The sequence below is a fragment of the Amblyraja radiata genome, chromosome 11 (assembly GCF_010909765.2).
Source record: "Amblyraja radiata isolate CabotCenter1 chromosome 11, sAmbRad1.1.pri, whole genome shotgun sequence".
Classification (NCBI taxonomy): domain Eukaryota; kingdom Metazoa; phylum Chordata; class Chondrichthyes; order Rajiformes; family Rajidae; genus Amblyraja; species Amblyraja radiata.
The window spans coordinates 8046439-8062840 of NC_045966.1; the positions used below are offsets into that span (position 1 = coordinate 8046439).

General features: G+C 43.0%; 2 protein-coding genes across 2 annotated transcripts in view; both read left to right on the forward strand.

Moving 5' to 3' along the window:
- The first annotated feature begins 660 nt into the window (after positions 1-660).
- Positions 661-16402, forward strand: part of LOC116978258 (solute carrier family 22 member 5-like) — a 69021-nt gene continuing 53279 nt past the window's right edge. The window contains exon 1 of the mRNA XM_033029260.1: positions 661-1152. Within this exon, the coding sequence (XP_032885151.1) occupies positions 766-1152 (387 nt within the window). The 5' untranslated portion in view covers positions 661-765. The remainder of the gene's footprint in view (positions 1153-16402) is intronic.
- The window catches only part of LOC116978255 (solute carrier family 22 member 4-like), a gene marked incomplete at its 3' end in the record, with an annotated part of 165746 nt that continues 150407 nt past the window's right edge, over positions 1064-16402 (forward strand). The window contains 1 exon segment of the mRNA XM_033029256.1: positions 1064-1152.

The window sequence follows — 16402 nt, forward strand, 5'->3', positions numbered from 1 at the left end:
GTTTCGGATCGTCTGATGAAGGGTCTCGACCCGAAACTACACCTATTCCTTTTTCTGCAGAGATGCTGCCTGAGCTGCTGAGTTAATCCAGCACTTTGTGTCTATCTTGTGGGTAACCGTAATAGGGTATCAAAGTACAACTTGTTCAACGGCAGATATTATGGGAGAAATTAAACAGAGCAATCTTGTTTCAGAGATACATGGTTATCAAAGATGTCACATGATTAACCACAAACCTTGACCCAATGCACATATCTTAATTCTTTCTTCATTTAATTTGGACTTTAGCATGAAAACAAGTCTAGTGTCAGTAATATTTAAAAGGGATTTGGCTCTAAGCCATTTGATCCACCATATTTCTACTAGTATGAAGAACGAATGTACTCAGTCTGAAGGAGGGTCTCGACCCGAAACGTCACCCCTTCCCACTCTCCGGAGATGCTGCCCGTCCCGCTAAGTTACTCCAACATTTGGTGTCTATCTTCGGTGTAAACCGGCATCTGGAGTTCTTTCCAACTCACTTCTACTAGAAAGTGTTGCTGTTTAGCACGGGCGGTGTTTCCAGAACCTGTTAGGGATATTAGCCTATGGCGTTCACAGCCAAAAGTTGTAGGACAACTTGTTATTAGTTAATTGTGCACGCAAGGTGATAAATTGTCAGTATTTTGCAACAATCCTGCTCTACAACTTCAGGTTCACGCACAAGGTTGAAGCCCTCCAGGCTTCCGGAACCAAGGCGCAGTAAGCGCCGCGTCTGCAACTAACATGCGGGATTACGATGAAATTACAGCCTTCCTGGGGGAATGGGGACCGGCTCAGAAACTCATCGTCCTGCTCTTAACTGTCAGCATTATTCCCAACGGTTTCGCCGGTCTAAACATCATCTTTGTCGGGGATACCCCAGAGCATCGCTGCTCGATTCCCGGGAATCCCAACCTCAGCCAAGCCTGGATGAACAGAACCATTCCACGGGTGCCAGGAACCCAAGTCCAGTACAGCCAATGCAGTCGCTACCGCTTGGATGTGATCAGGAACCTCTCGGAGGTGTTTCCAGACCCAGATCTCCTCAACGTGTCCGGGATCGACGAGGAGCCGTGTTTGGATGGATGGGATTACAGTCAGGACCAGTACACCTCCACCATCGTCTCCGAGGTTTGATTCAGATTTACGACCTGAAACGTCTCCTGTCCGTGTTCTCCCGGGGAAGCTGCCTGACCCCCCGAGTTACTCCAGCACTTTGTGTGCACTTTGTTTACTGAGTTACTCCTGCACTTGCTATTCTGGGGGATCTCAGGGGACCAGGCAGCATCTGGGGAGGGGAATGGACAGGCGGCGTTTGGTGTGGGGACCTTGTCGGGGGAGAGCTGGCGGAAGGAGTTGAGGGGAAGGAGTGGGACATGAATGGAGAGCACAAAGTGCTGGACTCAGGAGCGGAGACTGGTGATGTCAAATGAACAAACTGATTAGTTCGGGTGTCAGTGGTTACAGAGAGAAGGCGGGAGAAAGGGGTTAAGAGGGAAAGATGGATCAGCCATAATTGAATGGCAGAGTGGGCTTGATGGGACGAATAGCCTAATTCTGCTCACATCACTTATGACCATGACCAGGGGAACACCATTCCGTTTGGGCTGGGAGGAAAGGGTCGAGGGCTGAATTGCAGGAAATGGAGGAGACACAGGTAAGGGCATCTTCCACACCTGGATGTGTAGCAGAAGTGTTTGGGTAATCTGTCCCCTGAGATGGAGCCAGATAGATGAAAAACTGTCGGAAGTGGTAGTGCATGTCGGCACAAACGATGTCGGAAAGAAAGGGATGAATATTCTGCAGCGTGGCTTTAGAGAGCTTGGAAAAATGCTGAAAAGCAGGACCTCCAGGGTTGTTATCTCCGGTTTGCTTCCAGTTCCTCGTGCTGGCGAGAGCAGGAACAGGGAGATACGGGACCTGAATGTGTGGCTGAGGTACTGGTGCCCGGGGCAGGGATTTAGATTCTTAGATCACTTGGATCTGTTTTGGGGTAAGGGGGGACTGTACAAAAGGGACGGATTGCATCTTAACAGGTGGGGGACCAGCATTCTGGCAGGCAGGTTTGCCACTGCTACACAGGTGGTTTTAAACTGAATAAGGGGGGTGGGGTGTCGAATGGGATAGTTGAGGATGGAGTTAAAGGGAAAGGGTTTCTTAAATGGGTGAGTGTAGAGACAGAGGGGTGTAAAATGAGGGTAGAAGCAATAGGTAGCAAGGTGAAATGTGGCAGGCAGACAAATCCAGGGCAAAAATCAAAAAGGGCCACTTTTCAACATAATAGTATAAGGGGTAAGAGTGTTGTAAAAACAAGCCTGAAGGCTTTGTGTCTCAATGCAAGGAGTATTCGTAATAAGGTGGATGAGTTGAATGTGCAGATAGCTATTAATGACTATGATATAGTTGGAATCACGGAGACATGGCTCCAGGGTAACCAAGGCTGGGAGCTGAACATCCAGGGATATTCAATATTCAGGAGGGATAGACAGAAAGGGAAAGGAGGTGGGGTAGCGTTGCTGGTTAGAGAGCAGATTAAAGCAATAGAAAGGAAGGACATTAGCTTGGAGGATGTGGAATCGATATGGGTAGAGCTGCAAAACACGAAGGGCAGAAAACGCTAGTGGGAGTTGTGTACAGGCCACCTAACAGTAGTAGTGGAGTTGGGGATGGCATCAAACAGGAAATTAGAAATGCGTGCAACAAAGGTAAAACAGTTATAATGGGTGACTTCAATCTACATATAGATTGGGTGAATCAAATTGGCAAGGGGGCTGAAGAAGATGATTTCTTGGAATGTATGCGGGATAGTTTTCTAAACCAACATGTAGAGGAACCAACGAGAGAGCAGGCTATTCTAGATTGGGTATTGAGTAATGAGGAAGGGTTAGTTAGCAGTCTTGTTGTGCGTGGCCCCTTGGGCAAGAGTGACCATAATATGGTTGAGTTCTTCATTAGGATGGAGAGTGACATTGTTAAGTCAGAAACAAGGGTCCTGAACTTAAAGAAAGGTAACTTTGAGGGTATGAGACGTGAATTGGCCAAGATAGACTGGCAATTGATTCTTAATGGGTTGATGGTGGATATGCAATGGAAGGCATTTAAAGACTGCATGGATGAACTACAATTGTTCATCCCAGTTTGGCAAAAAAAATAAACCAGGGAAGGTAGTGCATCCGTGGATAACAAGGGAAATCAGGGATAGTATCAAAACAAAAGATGAAGCGTACAAATTAGCCAGAAAAAGCAGCCTACCAGAGGACTGGGAAAAATTCAGTCCAGCAGAGGAGGACAAACGGCTTAATTAGGAAATGGAAAATAGATTATGAAAGAAAACTGGCAGGGAACATAAAAACTGACTGCAAAAGCTTTTATAGATATGTGAAGAGAAAAAGATTAGTTAAAACAAATGTAGGTCCCTTGCAGTCAGAAACAGGTGAATTGATCATGGGGAACAAGGACATGGCAGACCAATTGAATAACTACTTTGATTCTGTCTTCACTAAGGAAGACATAAATAATCTGCCGGAAATAGCAGGGGACCGGGGGTCTAATCAGATGGAGGAACTGAGTGAAATCCAGGTTAGCCGGGATGTGGTGTTAGGTAAATTGAATGGATTAAAGGCCGATAAATCCCCAGGGCCAGATAGGCTGCATCCCAGAGTACTTAAGGAAGTAGCCCCAGAAATTGTGGATGCATTAGTGATAATTTTTCAAAACTCTTTAGATTCTGGAGTAGTTCCTGAGGATTGGAGGGTAGCTAATGTAACCCCACTTTTTATAAAGGGAGGGAGAGAGAAAATGGGGAATTACAGACCAGTTAGTCTAACGTCGGTAGTGGGGAAACTGCTAGAATCAGTTTATTTAAGATGGGCTAGCAGCACATTTGGAAAGTGGTGAAATCATTGGACAAAGTCAGCATGGATTTATGAAAGGTAAATCATGTCTGACGAATCTTATAGAAATTTTCGAGGATGTAACTAGTAGAGTGGATAAGGGAGAACCAGTGGATGTGTTATATCTGGACTTTCAGAAGGCTTTCAACAGGGTCCCACATAAGAGATTAGTATACAAACTTAAAGCACACGGTATTGGGGGTTCAGTATTGATGTGGATAGAGAACTGGCTGGCAGACAGGAAGCAAAGAGTAGGAGTAAACGGGTCCTTTTCACAATGGCAGGCAGTGACTAGTGGGGTACCGCAAGGCTCAGTTCTGGGACACCAGCTATTTACGATATATATTAATGATTTGGACGAGGGAATTGAATGCAACATCTCCAAGTTTGCGGATGATACAAAGCAGGGGGGCAGTGTTAGCTGTGAGGAGGATGCTAGGAGGCTGCAAGGTGACTTGGATAGGCTGGGTGAGTGGGCAAATGCATGGCAGATGCAGTATAATGTGGATAAATGTGAGGTTATCCACTTTGGTGGCAAAAACAGGAAAGTAGACTATTATCTGAATGGTGGCCGATTAGGAAAGGGGGAGATGCAACGAGACCTGGGTGTCATGGTACACCAGTCATTAAAAGTAGGCATGCAGGTGCAGCAGGCAGTGAAGAAGGCGAATGGTATGTTAGCATTCATAGCAAAAGGATTTGAGTATAGGAGCATGGAGGTTCTACTGCAGTTGTACACGGTCTTGGTGAGACCACACCTGGAGTATTGCGTACAGTTTTGGTCTCCTAATCTGAGGAAAGACATTCTTGCCATAGAGGGAGTCCAGAGAAGGTTCACCAGACTGATTCCTGGGATGTCAGGACTTTCATATGAAGAAAGACTGGATTGACTCGGTTTGTACTCGCTAGGATTTAGAAGATTAAGGGGGGATCTCATAGAAACTTACAAAATTCTTAAGAGGTTGGACAGGCTAGATCCAGGAAGATTGTTTCCGATGTTGGGAAAGTCCAGAACAAGGGGTCACAGTTTAAGGATAAGGGGGAAATCTTTTAGGACCGAGATGAGGAAAACATTTTTCACACAGAGAGTGGTGAATCTCTGGAATTCTCTGCCAAAGAAGGTAGGTGAGGCCAGTTCGTTGGCTATATTTAAGAGGGAGTTAGATGTAGCCCTTGTGGCTAAAGGGATCAGGGGGTATGGAGAGAAGGCAGGTACAGGATACTGAGTTGGATGATCAGCCATGATCATATTGAATGGCGGTGCAGGCTCGAAGGGCCGAATGGCCTACTCCTGCACCTATTTTCTATGTTTCTATGTTTCTAAAAGGAGAGAGGTGTCAGATATAAGGAATTCGAGGGCAGGGGGGACATTGATGGTGATGTTGATGAAATGAACATCATGTCATTTGATGCATGGTCCTGCATGGATTCAGGAGCCAACCCTAATGCACTACTGCTACAGATCCACTGCCAGCCACATCTACACTTCTTCCCAACCTGCCTCTTACTCGGAATCCAGAGGGAAATGAGTTGGGGAATAATGCATGTGTAGAAATATGTGTCAGAAGAAGTGTTTCTACCTGAAATGTCACCTATTACTTTTCTCCAGAGATGCTCCCTGACCCGCTGATTTACTCCCGCTATTTGTGTCTTTCTGGGCAATAATCCAAGTCCAACACCGATTTCCGACAACTGGTGGTCCAGCTCCCCCTGTAATCAGAAAAATATCTACCAGCCCCCAACCCACCGGAAGTCCCCACAAAAATGTGGCGTCCAGGCCGGGTGGGGTGGCCGATCTCAACCTCCTCGGATTTCCGTGGCTGATCGGCGGGTCGAATCTGCCCCCTGCGGCCAGGGCTCTGGAACTCCGGGCCGTCCGGATCCGGCATATCCGATCCTTCCATAGCCGACTTTGCGGGTCGGTTTCGCGCCCCCCCCCCCCCCCCCCCAAATGCCGTGACCTCTGCTGGTCCGGCAAAACAGATTAAAGAGCTTGTCCCACGTGTATGCGCCTGCCTGCGGCAAGCGCGACCAAACCGGAAGCGGGGGCCGTGCGGAGGTCGAGTTAGTGACGTGAACTTCGAGCGAAGTCCGCGGGAAGTTCGCGCGTGACGTACGGCGTCAAGACGCTCCGTACGGCGTCGAGACGCTGCACACGCCCGTCGAGGCGGCTGCGGGCCGACAGGTCGTTGCCGCGCGGAATTTTTGAACACGGTCAGTTTTTCGGAGCCCCGCACGATGTCGGGACCAGCTCCGCACAACTCCATACGGCTCCGGCGATCAAAGTGAGACCGGCCCCGCGAGGCGGTACGGTTCAAGTGACCACGTTAGGTCGTGGTCACTTGCCGCATGGAGTCGCATGCTCGTGGGACAAGCCCTTAAGGTCGGCAAGGTTCTGGAACCAGGGGTACCGGAAATCGTTGTTGGATCTTTACATGGGTACGATTGGAACAAAGAGCATTCATTATCAAGCTGGGGCCGACGTGAATACCCATGGTTTAACCTTCGATTTAAAGAAAGTGAGAGGAATCAACAGAAATGTTGTTGAGGCTGAAGATAGACTCTGCCAGGTGGAGAAATGTGTTAGTTCTGGGGAACTGGTGGCCACTGACCTGGGAAGAAATGGAGAGCCCTCATGTCTTCCCGAAGGAGATGTAGTTCCAAAGTTGGAAAGTTACTGGAGGGTATTCTGAGGATTAGGATAAACAGGCATTTAAATGGACAAGGGCTGATTAGGGAAAGTCAGCACAGTTTTGTACGTGGGAGATCACACACTGCCTTCTCGAGACGAGAAAATCATTTTTTACACAGAGAGTGGTGAATCTGTGGAATTCTTTGCCACAGAAGGTAGTTCAGGCCAGTTCATTGGTTATATTTAAGAGGGAGTTAGATGTGGCCCTTGTGGCTAAAGGGATAAGTGGGTATGGAGACAAGGCAGGGATGGGATACTGAGTTGGATGATCAGCCATGATCATATCGAATGGCGGTGCAGGCTCGAAGGGCCGAATGGCGTACTCCTGCACCTATTTTCTATGTTTCTATGTTTCTGTGGCAGAGAATTCCACAGATTCACAACTCTCTGGGTGAAAACCTTTTTTCTCATCTCAGTCCTAAATGTCCTACCCCTTATTCTTAAACTGTGACCCCTAGTTCTGAACTTCCCCAACATGGGGAACATTTTTCCTGCATCCAGCCTATCCTATCCCTTAAGAATGTTATGTGTTTCTATGAGATTACCTCTCATTCTTCTAAATTCCAGTGTTTATAAACCCAGTTAATGTATTCCTGCATCATATGTCAGTCCCACCATCCCGTGAATTATCCTGGTGAACCTACGCTGCACTCCTTCAATAGCAAAACTGTCCTTCATCAAATTAGAAGACCAAAACTGCACACAATACTCCAGGTGCAGTCTCACTAGGGCCCAGTACAACTGCAGTGGGACCTCCTTGTTCCTATACTCAAATCCTCTCGCTATAAAGGCCAACATTCCACTTGCTTTTTTCACTGCCTGCTGTACCTGCATGCTTACTTTCAGTGGCTGGTGTACAAGGGCACCCAGGTTTCGTTGCACCTCCTCTTTTCCTAATCTGACACCATTCAGATAATAATCTGCCCCCACTTCCGGTGGCGCTATGGAGTAAGGGAGACTCGCGCCGACTAGCTCCACAAAAATTTTTTGAAAACGGGGGAAATGAATGGGACTTACCTGCAGACAACGGCACTGGCTGCTTGCATCATGCATGCGATGTCATCAGGCGCGTGACACCGGCGGTATGTCTATGCAACATACCCCCCCCCCCCCAAGACGAGAAAAACCGGCAAGCCCAAAGAAGTAGGCCCGACTGAAGCCTCGGGCTCAGTTTTAACATCGTCCCAGGAAGATGTCTCAAAGAAGAAAAAAACAGATGTAGAAGAACTAAGAAGTTTCCTCGCACAAGAAATTACAAATATAATGGAAGAATTGAAAAAACTTAAACAGAACTTTAAGGAAGAACTGCAATCTTTTAAAGAAGAAATTAAAGAAGAAGTCACAGCCTCTGTACACGAAGTACTGGAAGCCTGGAAGTTAAACATGGAAGAAAATCTTAATCAAAAGATTGAAGAGGTAAAGGTTAAATTAAATTCGATGAAATCCAGATTCAACTCTGTTGGATCCCATCTTCCAGGCACTAAATCAACAACATACAGTTATAACTGAATTAGAGGAAATTGTTGAGACAAGTTCTAAAACTACAAAAAAGCTTCTCTCCGAGAACAAGCATTTATCAGACCTACTGCATAAAATAATTGAAAAATGTATTGACTTGGAGGGACGTCAGAGACGCCAGAATTTAAGAATCGTGGGCATTCAGGAAGGCAGAGAGGGGAACCATGACCCCCGTGAATTTTCCGCAGATCTATTAAAAAAAGTCTTAAATCTGGATCAAGAACCTTTACTTGCTTGGGCACACAGAGCATTGGGACGCCGCCCAAGGGCGGACGCCCCCCCCCCCCCCCGCAAGACAACTGATAGTGAAGGTACAATATGATCATGTTTTGGATGATATGATGAAGAAAATCGTTCGCAGCAGAAATCTCGTATTTGAAGGAGATAAGATCAGTATATTTAGAGATTATCCTGTGGAGGTCGCCAGGAAAAGAACGCTGTTTACAGACACAAGAAGAATACTTAAGAATATAAAAGATCTGAGATATGGACTGATGTACCCCGCAACACTGAGAGTCACCTACATGAGGAAGGAATATTTCTTCATCAAACACAGAGAAGCACTTGAATTTGCCCAGAACATCAAGAATAAGACCGAGGATTGAACAAACACTCAACATACACCTGACGGTACCGGACATCGTTACCCCATAGAGAAGAAATGGAACTTTAAATTGCTATACTTAAGGACTGCTCAAAATTTATAATGAGAATCGAGCGGTTATTTTGCTATTGATATATAACATTTATATTTTAGTACTAATCATTACTAATTACTACAAATCATGATTACTAATTATTATTAATTATTGTTAACTGGATCAACTTAGAATTAGCTAAAAGTATGAATTAAAAGTAATGTGTGATTCAGGCAATTTATTAATGAAAATATAGGTTTTTCTTTGATATTTTTGACTAATCTTTGATTCATATTTTTGTTAAAGGAGACTAATATCTTACTTTGAGACTAATAATTATTTCACTAATGGAATATAACTATTGTTTCCCTTCCCCCATAAATTGTTTTTATTGAAATTGAAACTTTTCTCCTAAGGAAAGTACGGAGCTAGTATTACTTTATTTTTACCAAAGGCTACGGAAGTCCTTAGATGTCTAGCCACATTAGGGTGGCTATCACTAACTGCACCAACTATAGATGTAGTGTTTTTCTTTCTTTTACACTTTACTAACATAGTATTATTTTACTTTCTCTATTTTATCTATATTACTAAAAGTCTGATCTTGACCGCTTTTGGCCCATTGTGCTGTGATATCTGAGAGAACGCCGCCACCTACGGCCGTCATTTTCGGCCACCTCACTCAGAGCCCCCTCCTCCTTCCGGGACCGGAGGCTTTTTCCCATCGATGAAAATTCAGAGAGATATTAATGGGTTTTTTTAATTGCCATTCTCTCTGCTGCCCCCGCTGGTGACAGGGGGGAGGGACTATAAAACCCGGAAGTGTAGTCCCTTACTCAGTCTCTGCCAGACCCAGGAAGTGAGAGGGTCACGTCTCTCTGAGCTGCGAATAATACTGAACGCACGTCTACTCCACGGTGAGTCCCCTCGATGCGGCTGTAAAGTGGCTACTGCCCAATTGTTTGCCTTGCCTTTTTAAAAAGTTTGTGTTCACAAAATGAATTTTGGTTGTCAGGTGGCTGCAGCCCAAATGTTTGCCTCGCTTTTTTTAACAAGTTTGTGTTCACAAAATGAACTTTGGTTGTCAGGTGGCTGCAGCCCAATTGTTTGCCTCGCCTTTTTAACAATTTTGTGTCCACAAAATGAATTTTGGTTGTCAGGTGGCTGCAGCCCAATTGTTTGCCTCGCCTTTTTAACAAGTTTGTGTTCACAAAATGAATTTTGGTTGTCAGGTGGCTGCAGCCCAATTGTTTGCCTCGCCTTTTTAAAAAGTTTGTGTTCACAAAATGAATTTTGGTTGTCAGGTGGCTGCAGCCCAATTGTTTGCCTCGCCTTTTTAAAAGGGGTGTGCTCACAAAATGTATTTTGGTTGTCAGGTGGCTGCAGCCCAATTGTTTGCGTGGCTTTTAAAATTGTTTCAACAGTTGGATGCCAGGCCAAGAATCCATTCGGCCCACAATGTCTATACTAGTCCTCTGGAAACCAGTACCTTCGGCCCGCAACACCCATACTAGCGCAACAGGCAGCCCCCCCCCACTGGTGAGCAATATTGAAATTGGTGGAGAGGTGGAATATTGCGTTGGTGACCAGCCCTCCCGTGTGATGCTGGGACCCAACGGGTCCCACTTAGTATTATATTATAATTTTTATTTTGAATGGAATTATGTTTTATTTAAGGAGATATGTCTGGGAGGAAAACCTAAGAGATCTAAAATTCATTTACCTGATGTTCGGGTGTAAGGTAGGGTTTAATGTGCTGAACCATTTGCTCTATTATAGACCACCCTAATCATAAGATGCAAGACGTTAATATGAAAATTGGGGGTGAAGGAATTACATTCTGTAGCTGGAATGTTAAGGGAATTAACGAACCAATCAAGAGAGGTAAAGTATTAGCTCATTTAAAATCACTTAAAGCAGATATAATATTCCTCCAGGAAACACATCTTAAAAAGGAAGCACAACATAGATTGAAAGCAAAATGGATTGCTAAAACGTATCACTCTTCATTCTCACATAAATCTAGAGAGGTTGCAATATTAATCCGTAAAAGTATACCTTTTAAACATATATCAACTATAGAAGATATTGACGGCAGATATATTGTATTAGTAGGTGAGTTATGCTAAAAAGATTGTGACTCTTCTTAATGTATATGGACCAAATTTTGATAGTCCCTTGTTTTTTAAGAGAATATTCTATACTATCCTGGAATTCACACAACATAACTTAATAATTGGTGGAGACTTAAATTGTACACTAGATTCTTATTTAGACAGATCATCAACTCAAAGAATATTAAAATCTCAGTCAAGTGCATTTCTAAACTCATATATTAACACTACCAAAATCAAGGATGTGTGGAGAATTGCAAATCCATCCGGCCGTGAATATTCATTTTACTCACCGGTGCATTAAACTTACTCAAGGATAGACTCATTCTTAGTAGACTCCAAACTTATTCCATTTACCTACAACTCGAAATATCATAATATTATAATCTCGGACCATGCACCACTAACATTTATGATTAAACTAAACGGAATGGCCGAGAAACAGACACAATGGAGACTTAACCCCCAAATTTTAAATAAAAAGGTATGTCATGAATACCTTATAAAACAGTTTAATATGTTTTTTGAGGCTAATGACCGCCTTAGAACTTCTGCTTCCCTTCTTTGGGAAACATTTAAAGCATTTGTACGAGAAGCATTAATCTCCTCCCAAGCATTTCATAATAAAGAGAGTCGGGCTAAACAACAGACATTGGAAATGGAAATAAGGCAATTAGACATAGAAAATGCAGTACCACCATCTATGGTAAAACACAATAAAATTGCAGTACTGAAATACAAGTTAAATAAAATATACTCAGACCAAGTTATAAAACTTTATCAACATACAAAACAATTAAACTTTGAATTTGGTGATAAACCACAAAAACTATTAGCACGTCAACTTCGTAAACTGGACGGGGAAAATAACTATTTATACAATTTGATCAGTCAAGGGAGAAATATTAACACTGCCCATAGATATCAATGACAGATTTTTACAATACTATCAAAAACTTTACTCAACTAAAGTGACAGAACAGTCAGCAGGAATGAAAGCATTTTTACAGAAATGTAATCTTATGGGTTTAGACCTGAAAGAGAGAGAATGTGAGAGAGAGAGAGAGGTGCTGCAATAACGGTAAAAGATATCGAAGTCAATTAGATCTTTAAAAAACGGAAAGGCCGCAGGTCCTGATGGTCTAAGCTCTGAATTTAATTAAAAAAAGTATGATCTGATTTCCCCACACTTACAGACGCTGTATAAATACGTTTACGCTCAACAGAAACTGCCAGAAACTTTAAACGAATCTACAATAACATTTTTACCAAAAACTGATAAGGATCTTGAAGACCCAGGTTCATATAGAGCAATAGCTCACTTAAATACTAATCAGAAAATATTAACTAAAATCCTATCTCATAGATTGAGTTTAGTGATTAACAAATTAATACACCCCGACCAAACAGGTTTTATTCCAAAACGTTACTCATTTTATAATCTGAGACGACTATTCAATATTATATACTCAAATAGAATTGCTAATGCAGACCTAGCAATCATTTCGTTAGATGCTGAAAAAGCATTTGATCAGGTAGAATGGTCATATTTATTTTCGGTGATGGAAACATTTCAATTGGGAGAGAAGTACTGCACATGGGTTAAACTTTTATATTCTAACCCAACATCTAGAATATTAACAAACCAAATGTTATCAACTAAATTTAATCTTTCTAGAGGTTGTAGACAAGGATGCCCGCTATCCCCATTATTAATCGCTCTTGCAATTGAACCATTAGCAGAAAGTGTTAGAGCCCATCCAGAAATACACGGGTATAATACTAAAGACACAATGAATAAAATCTCTTTATATGCAGATGATGTATTAATATATATTACAAAGCCAAAAACTAGCATTCCAAACCTATTAAATCTAATAACTCAATTTGGTCAGTTTTCGGGATATAGAATTAATTGGAATAAAAGCGAAATCATGCCAATAACGGAACTCAATTTACACACACTACAACAATCCCCCTTTAAATTAGTTAAGGAAAAACTTAAATATTTAGGAATTTATGTAACTAAGACATAAACTTCTTTATTTAAATTAAACTTCCCACCTTTACTGAATAAACTACATAAGAATATTCAGTATTGGAAAACGCTTCCCATTTCAATGTTTGGTAGAATTAATGCGATAAAAATTATCTTTTTACCGCAATTACTGTACCTATTCCAATCAATTCCGATATATCTCCCCAAAATGTTTTTCTTTAAAGTCGATTCGATTGTTACATGCTTCATCTGGGATTATAAAAGATATTACCTGTCTAATATAATAGTGTCTAAGCGTCACGACCCACGTGTGTTATTCAAAACCATTGATTCTGTTTTAAATGCCCCACAGCCTGTCTGCCTGGAAGCATCGTCCGAATTGTGCAATGACTTCCTGCATTTCTTTATCAATAAGGTTGTTTCTATAAGGGCTCTCATCTCAGCTCCTGCCTCTGACCCCTCTGTTCCGGCCCCATGCCTGGTGGCATTCGATAAGTTTGTGCCTCTGACATTGTCGGGTCTAGAGGATGTGGTTAGGCATATTAAGCCGTCGGGTTCCCCTTGTGATGCTGTCCCTCCTCTTCTTTTTAAAGAGGTTTTCCCGAGTATAGGGCAGTCGGTTCTCGCCATCATAAACAGTAGCTTGTGTTCTGGGGTTGTCCCCGTAAATTTTAAACATGCAGTAGTGCAACCACTACTTAAGAAACCCGGCCTGGATCAAACTGTTCTGGCCAATTTTAGGCCGATCTCCAAGTTGCCATTTATCTCTAAAATCATGGAGAAAGTAGTTTATGCTCAGCTGAAACTCTTCCTGGATGAGCACAATATCCGGGAGGTTTTCCAGTCTGGATTCAAAGCTATGCATAGCACAGAGTCGGCTCTGCTAAGGGTCTTTAACGACATCCTCCTGGCAAACGACTCCGGTAATTATGTGGTTCTTGTCTTGCTGAACCTATCTGCCGCCTTCGATACAGTGGACCATGGAACTTTAATTTCCCGATTACAGAACCAAGTGGGCATTTGTGGCAGTGCCCTGGGATGGTTCAGGTCCTATCTGGCAGACAGAACCATGCGTGTATGCCTTGCTGGCTTTGAATCCTCCTCCACTCCCTTGGCATATGGGGTTCCACAGGGCTCAATTTTAGGGCCCCTGCTCTTCTCTCTATACCTACTTCCTCTGGGCTCAATTTTAAAAAGGCATGGCATCTCCTTTCACTTTTACGCAGATGATAGCCAGTTATATATGCCACTCAGGAAAGAAGACGACTATTCTCTAAAATCACTTCTGTCTTGTCTTGAGGACATTAAGTCCTGGATGGCCTTAAACTTTCTGGGACTTAATGAAAAAAAGACAGAGGTGATTTTGTTTGGCCCCAATGGCTGCCGTGAACCTCCCTTTGTTGACTTGGGTCCACTGGCATTGTCCGTAAAGCCAACAGTTTTAAACCTGGGTTTTAGGATGGACGGTGATTTTAAACTAGATAAACAAATAGGCGCGGTGGTTAAGTCCAGCTTCTTTCACCTAAGGAAGCTGGCAAAGGTGAAGCCCATCCTCGAGCGGCAGCATTTTGAAACAGTAATCCATGCCTTTATTACATCTAGGCTGGATTACTGTAACGCACTCTACTCTGGAGTCGCACGAGCTTCATTGGCTCGTCTCCAGCTGGTTCAAAATGCTGCCGCTCGCCTTTTGACCGGAACTCGAAAGAGGGAGCACATTACGCCAATTTTGGCCTCCCTTCACTGGCTCCCAGTGCACTTTCGAGTTCATTTTAAAATTCTTTTATTTGTTTTCAAATCGTTGAATGGGCTCGCCCCGCCTTACCTCTCTGAGCTGCTCCACCTATATGCTCCTGCCCGGTGCCTCAGGTCAGCTGATCAGCTGCTCCTTGAGGTACCACGGTCTAAGCGGAAGCTCAGAGGGGATAGAGCCTTTTCTGTTGCTGCTCCGGCACTTTGGAACACCTTGCCGTTGCACATCAGACTGGCCCCCTCACTGTCCATCTTCAAATCCTCCCTAAAAACTCATTTTTATTCTCTGGCTTTTGACACTGGCTGAGACATTGCTCCTGTTCTTAGTGCTTTTAATGTCTTTTAATTTTTACTGTTTTTAGTCCTTCGTTTTACGGTTTTTTAATGGTTTGTAATAACGTTTTGTCCATGAGTTCTCATGTACAGCACTTTGTGGCAACTGCGGTTGTTTAAAGCGCTTTATAAATAAAGTTTATTATTATTATTATTATTATTATTATAAGAATCATAGAATACGCAAAAAACATTTATGTAAACCAAAGACAAATGGAGGTTTAGCCTTACCAAGTTATTGGGGGTTTTTTTGGGCAGTCCATATTAAAAACATGAATTTCTGGCTGGAAGACATGGATCAGCAACCAGATTGGTTAAGGATGGAAAAGGAAGACTGTTTGCCTTTCGAAATATGTTCAATTATGTTTTCTCCCACAAAACTGCACAAAAAACCTATCGGTAAAACACTATAATACATAGTGGTATACGAATCTGGAAACAATTAAACAAGGCTTTAAAATTGGACAATATATCACTCTGTTTCCCCATTGCAAACAATCCTTTATTTAAACCCTCCATATTGGATGAAGGTTTTACACAATGGAAAAATCATGGAATTAAAAAGATGGGACATCTTTATAGGAAAGGCACTTTTCTTTCAATTTAGGAGTTACAACAGATCTACGGACTACACTCAAATAACTTTTTCAGATATCTACAACTTGGAGATTATGTTAAATCTAATAATAATAATAATAATAATAATAATAATAATAATAATAATAATAGTAATAATAATAATAATAATATCTTTTATTGTCATTGCACATCAGCGCAACGAGATTTAGTATGCAGCTTCCAACCGATGTCAAGAAAATTAAAAAAACAAGGTTGTCAGCAGTTGTTGGAGCAGACCAGTCTTTTTTAATGTCCTCAGGAAGAACAGTCGTTGGTGTGCCTTCCTGAGGACTATTCTAGAATAGAATAGAATAAAGATTCTATTCGATTCTATTCTATTCTTGACCAGCGCAGCGGTGTTGGTGGACCATGTGAGGTCCTCTGAAATGTGAGTGCCCAGTAACTTAAAGCTGGACACTCTCTCCGCACTTTCCCCGTAAATGGAGATTGGGGCGTATTCTCCATTATGGGACCTCCTGAAGTCAATAATCAGCTCCTTGCTCTTGGAGGTGTTTAGTGACAAGTTGTTACATGCGCACCAGTCTGCCAGGTTGTGCACCTCCGCTCTGTAATTCGTTTCATCACCGTCGGTGATCAGCCCAATCACTGTTGTGTCGTCTGCAAACTTCACGATGGTGTTGGTGTCGAATGCAGGAACACAGTCGTGAGTGAAGAGGGAGTAGAGCATGGGGCTTAGTACACAGCCCTGTGGTGCTCAGGGTGATAGTGGAGGACAGATGTGGGCCCAATCTCACTGCCTGCGATCGCTTCGTCAGAAAGTTCAGGATCCAATCGCATATCGGCGAGCTGAGGCCTAGCTGGTG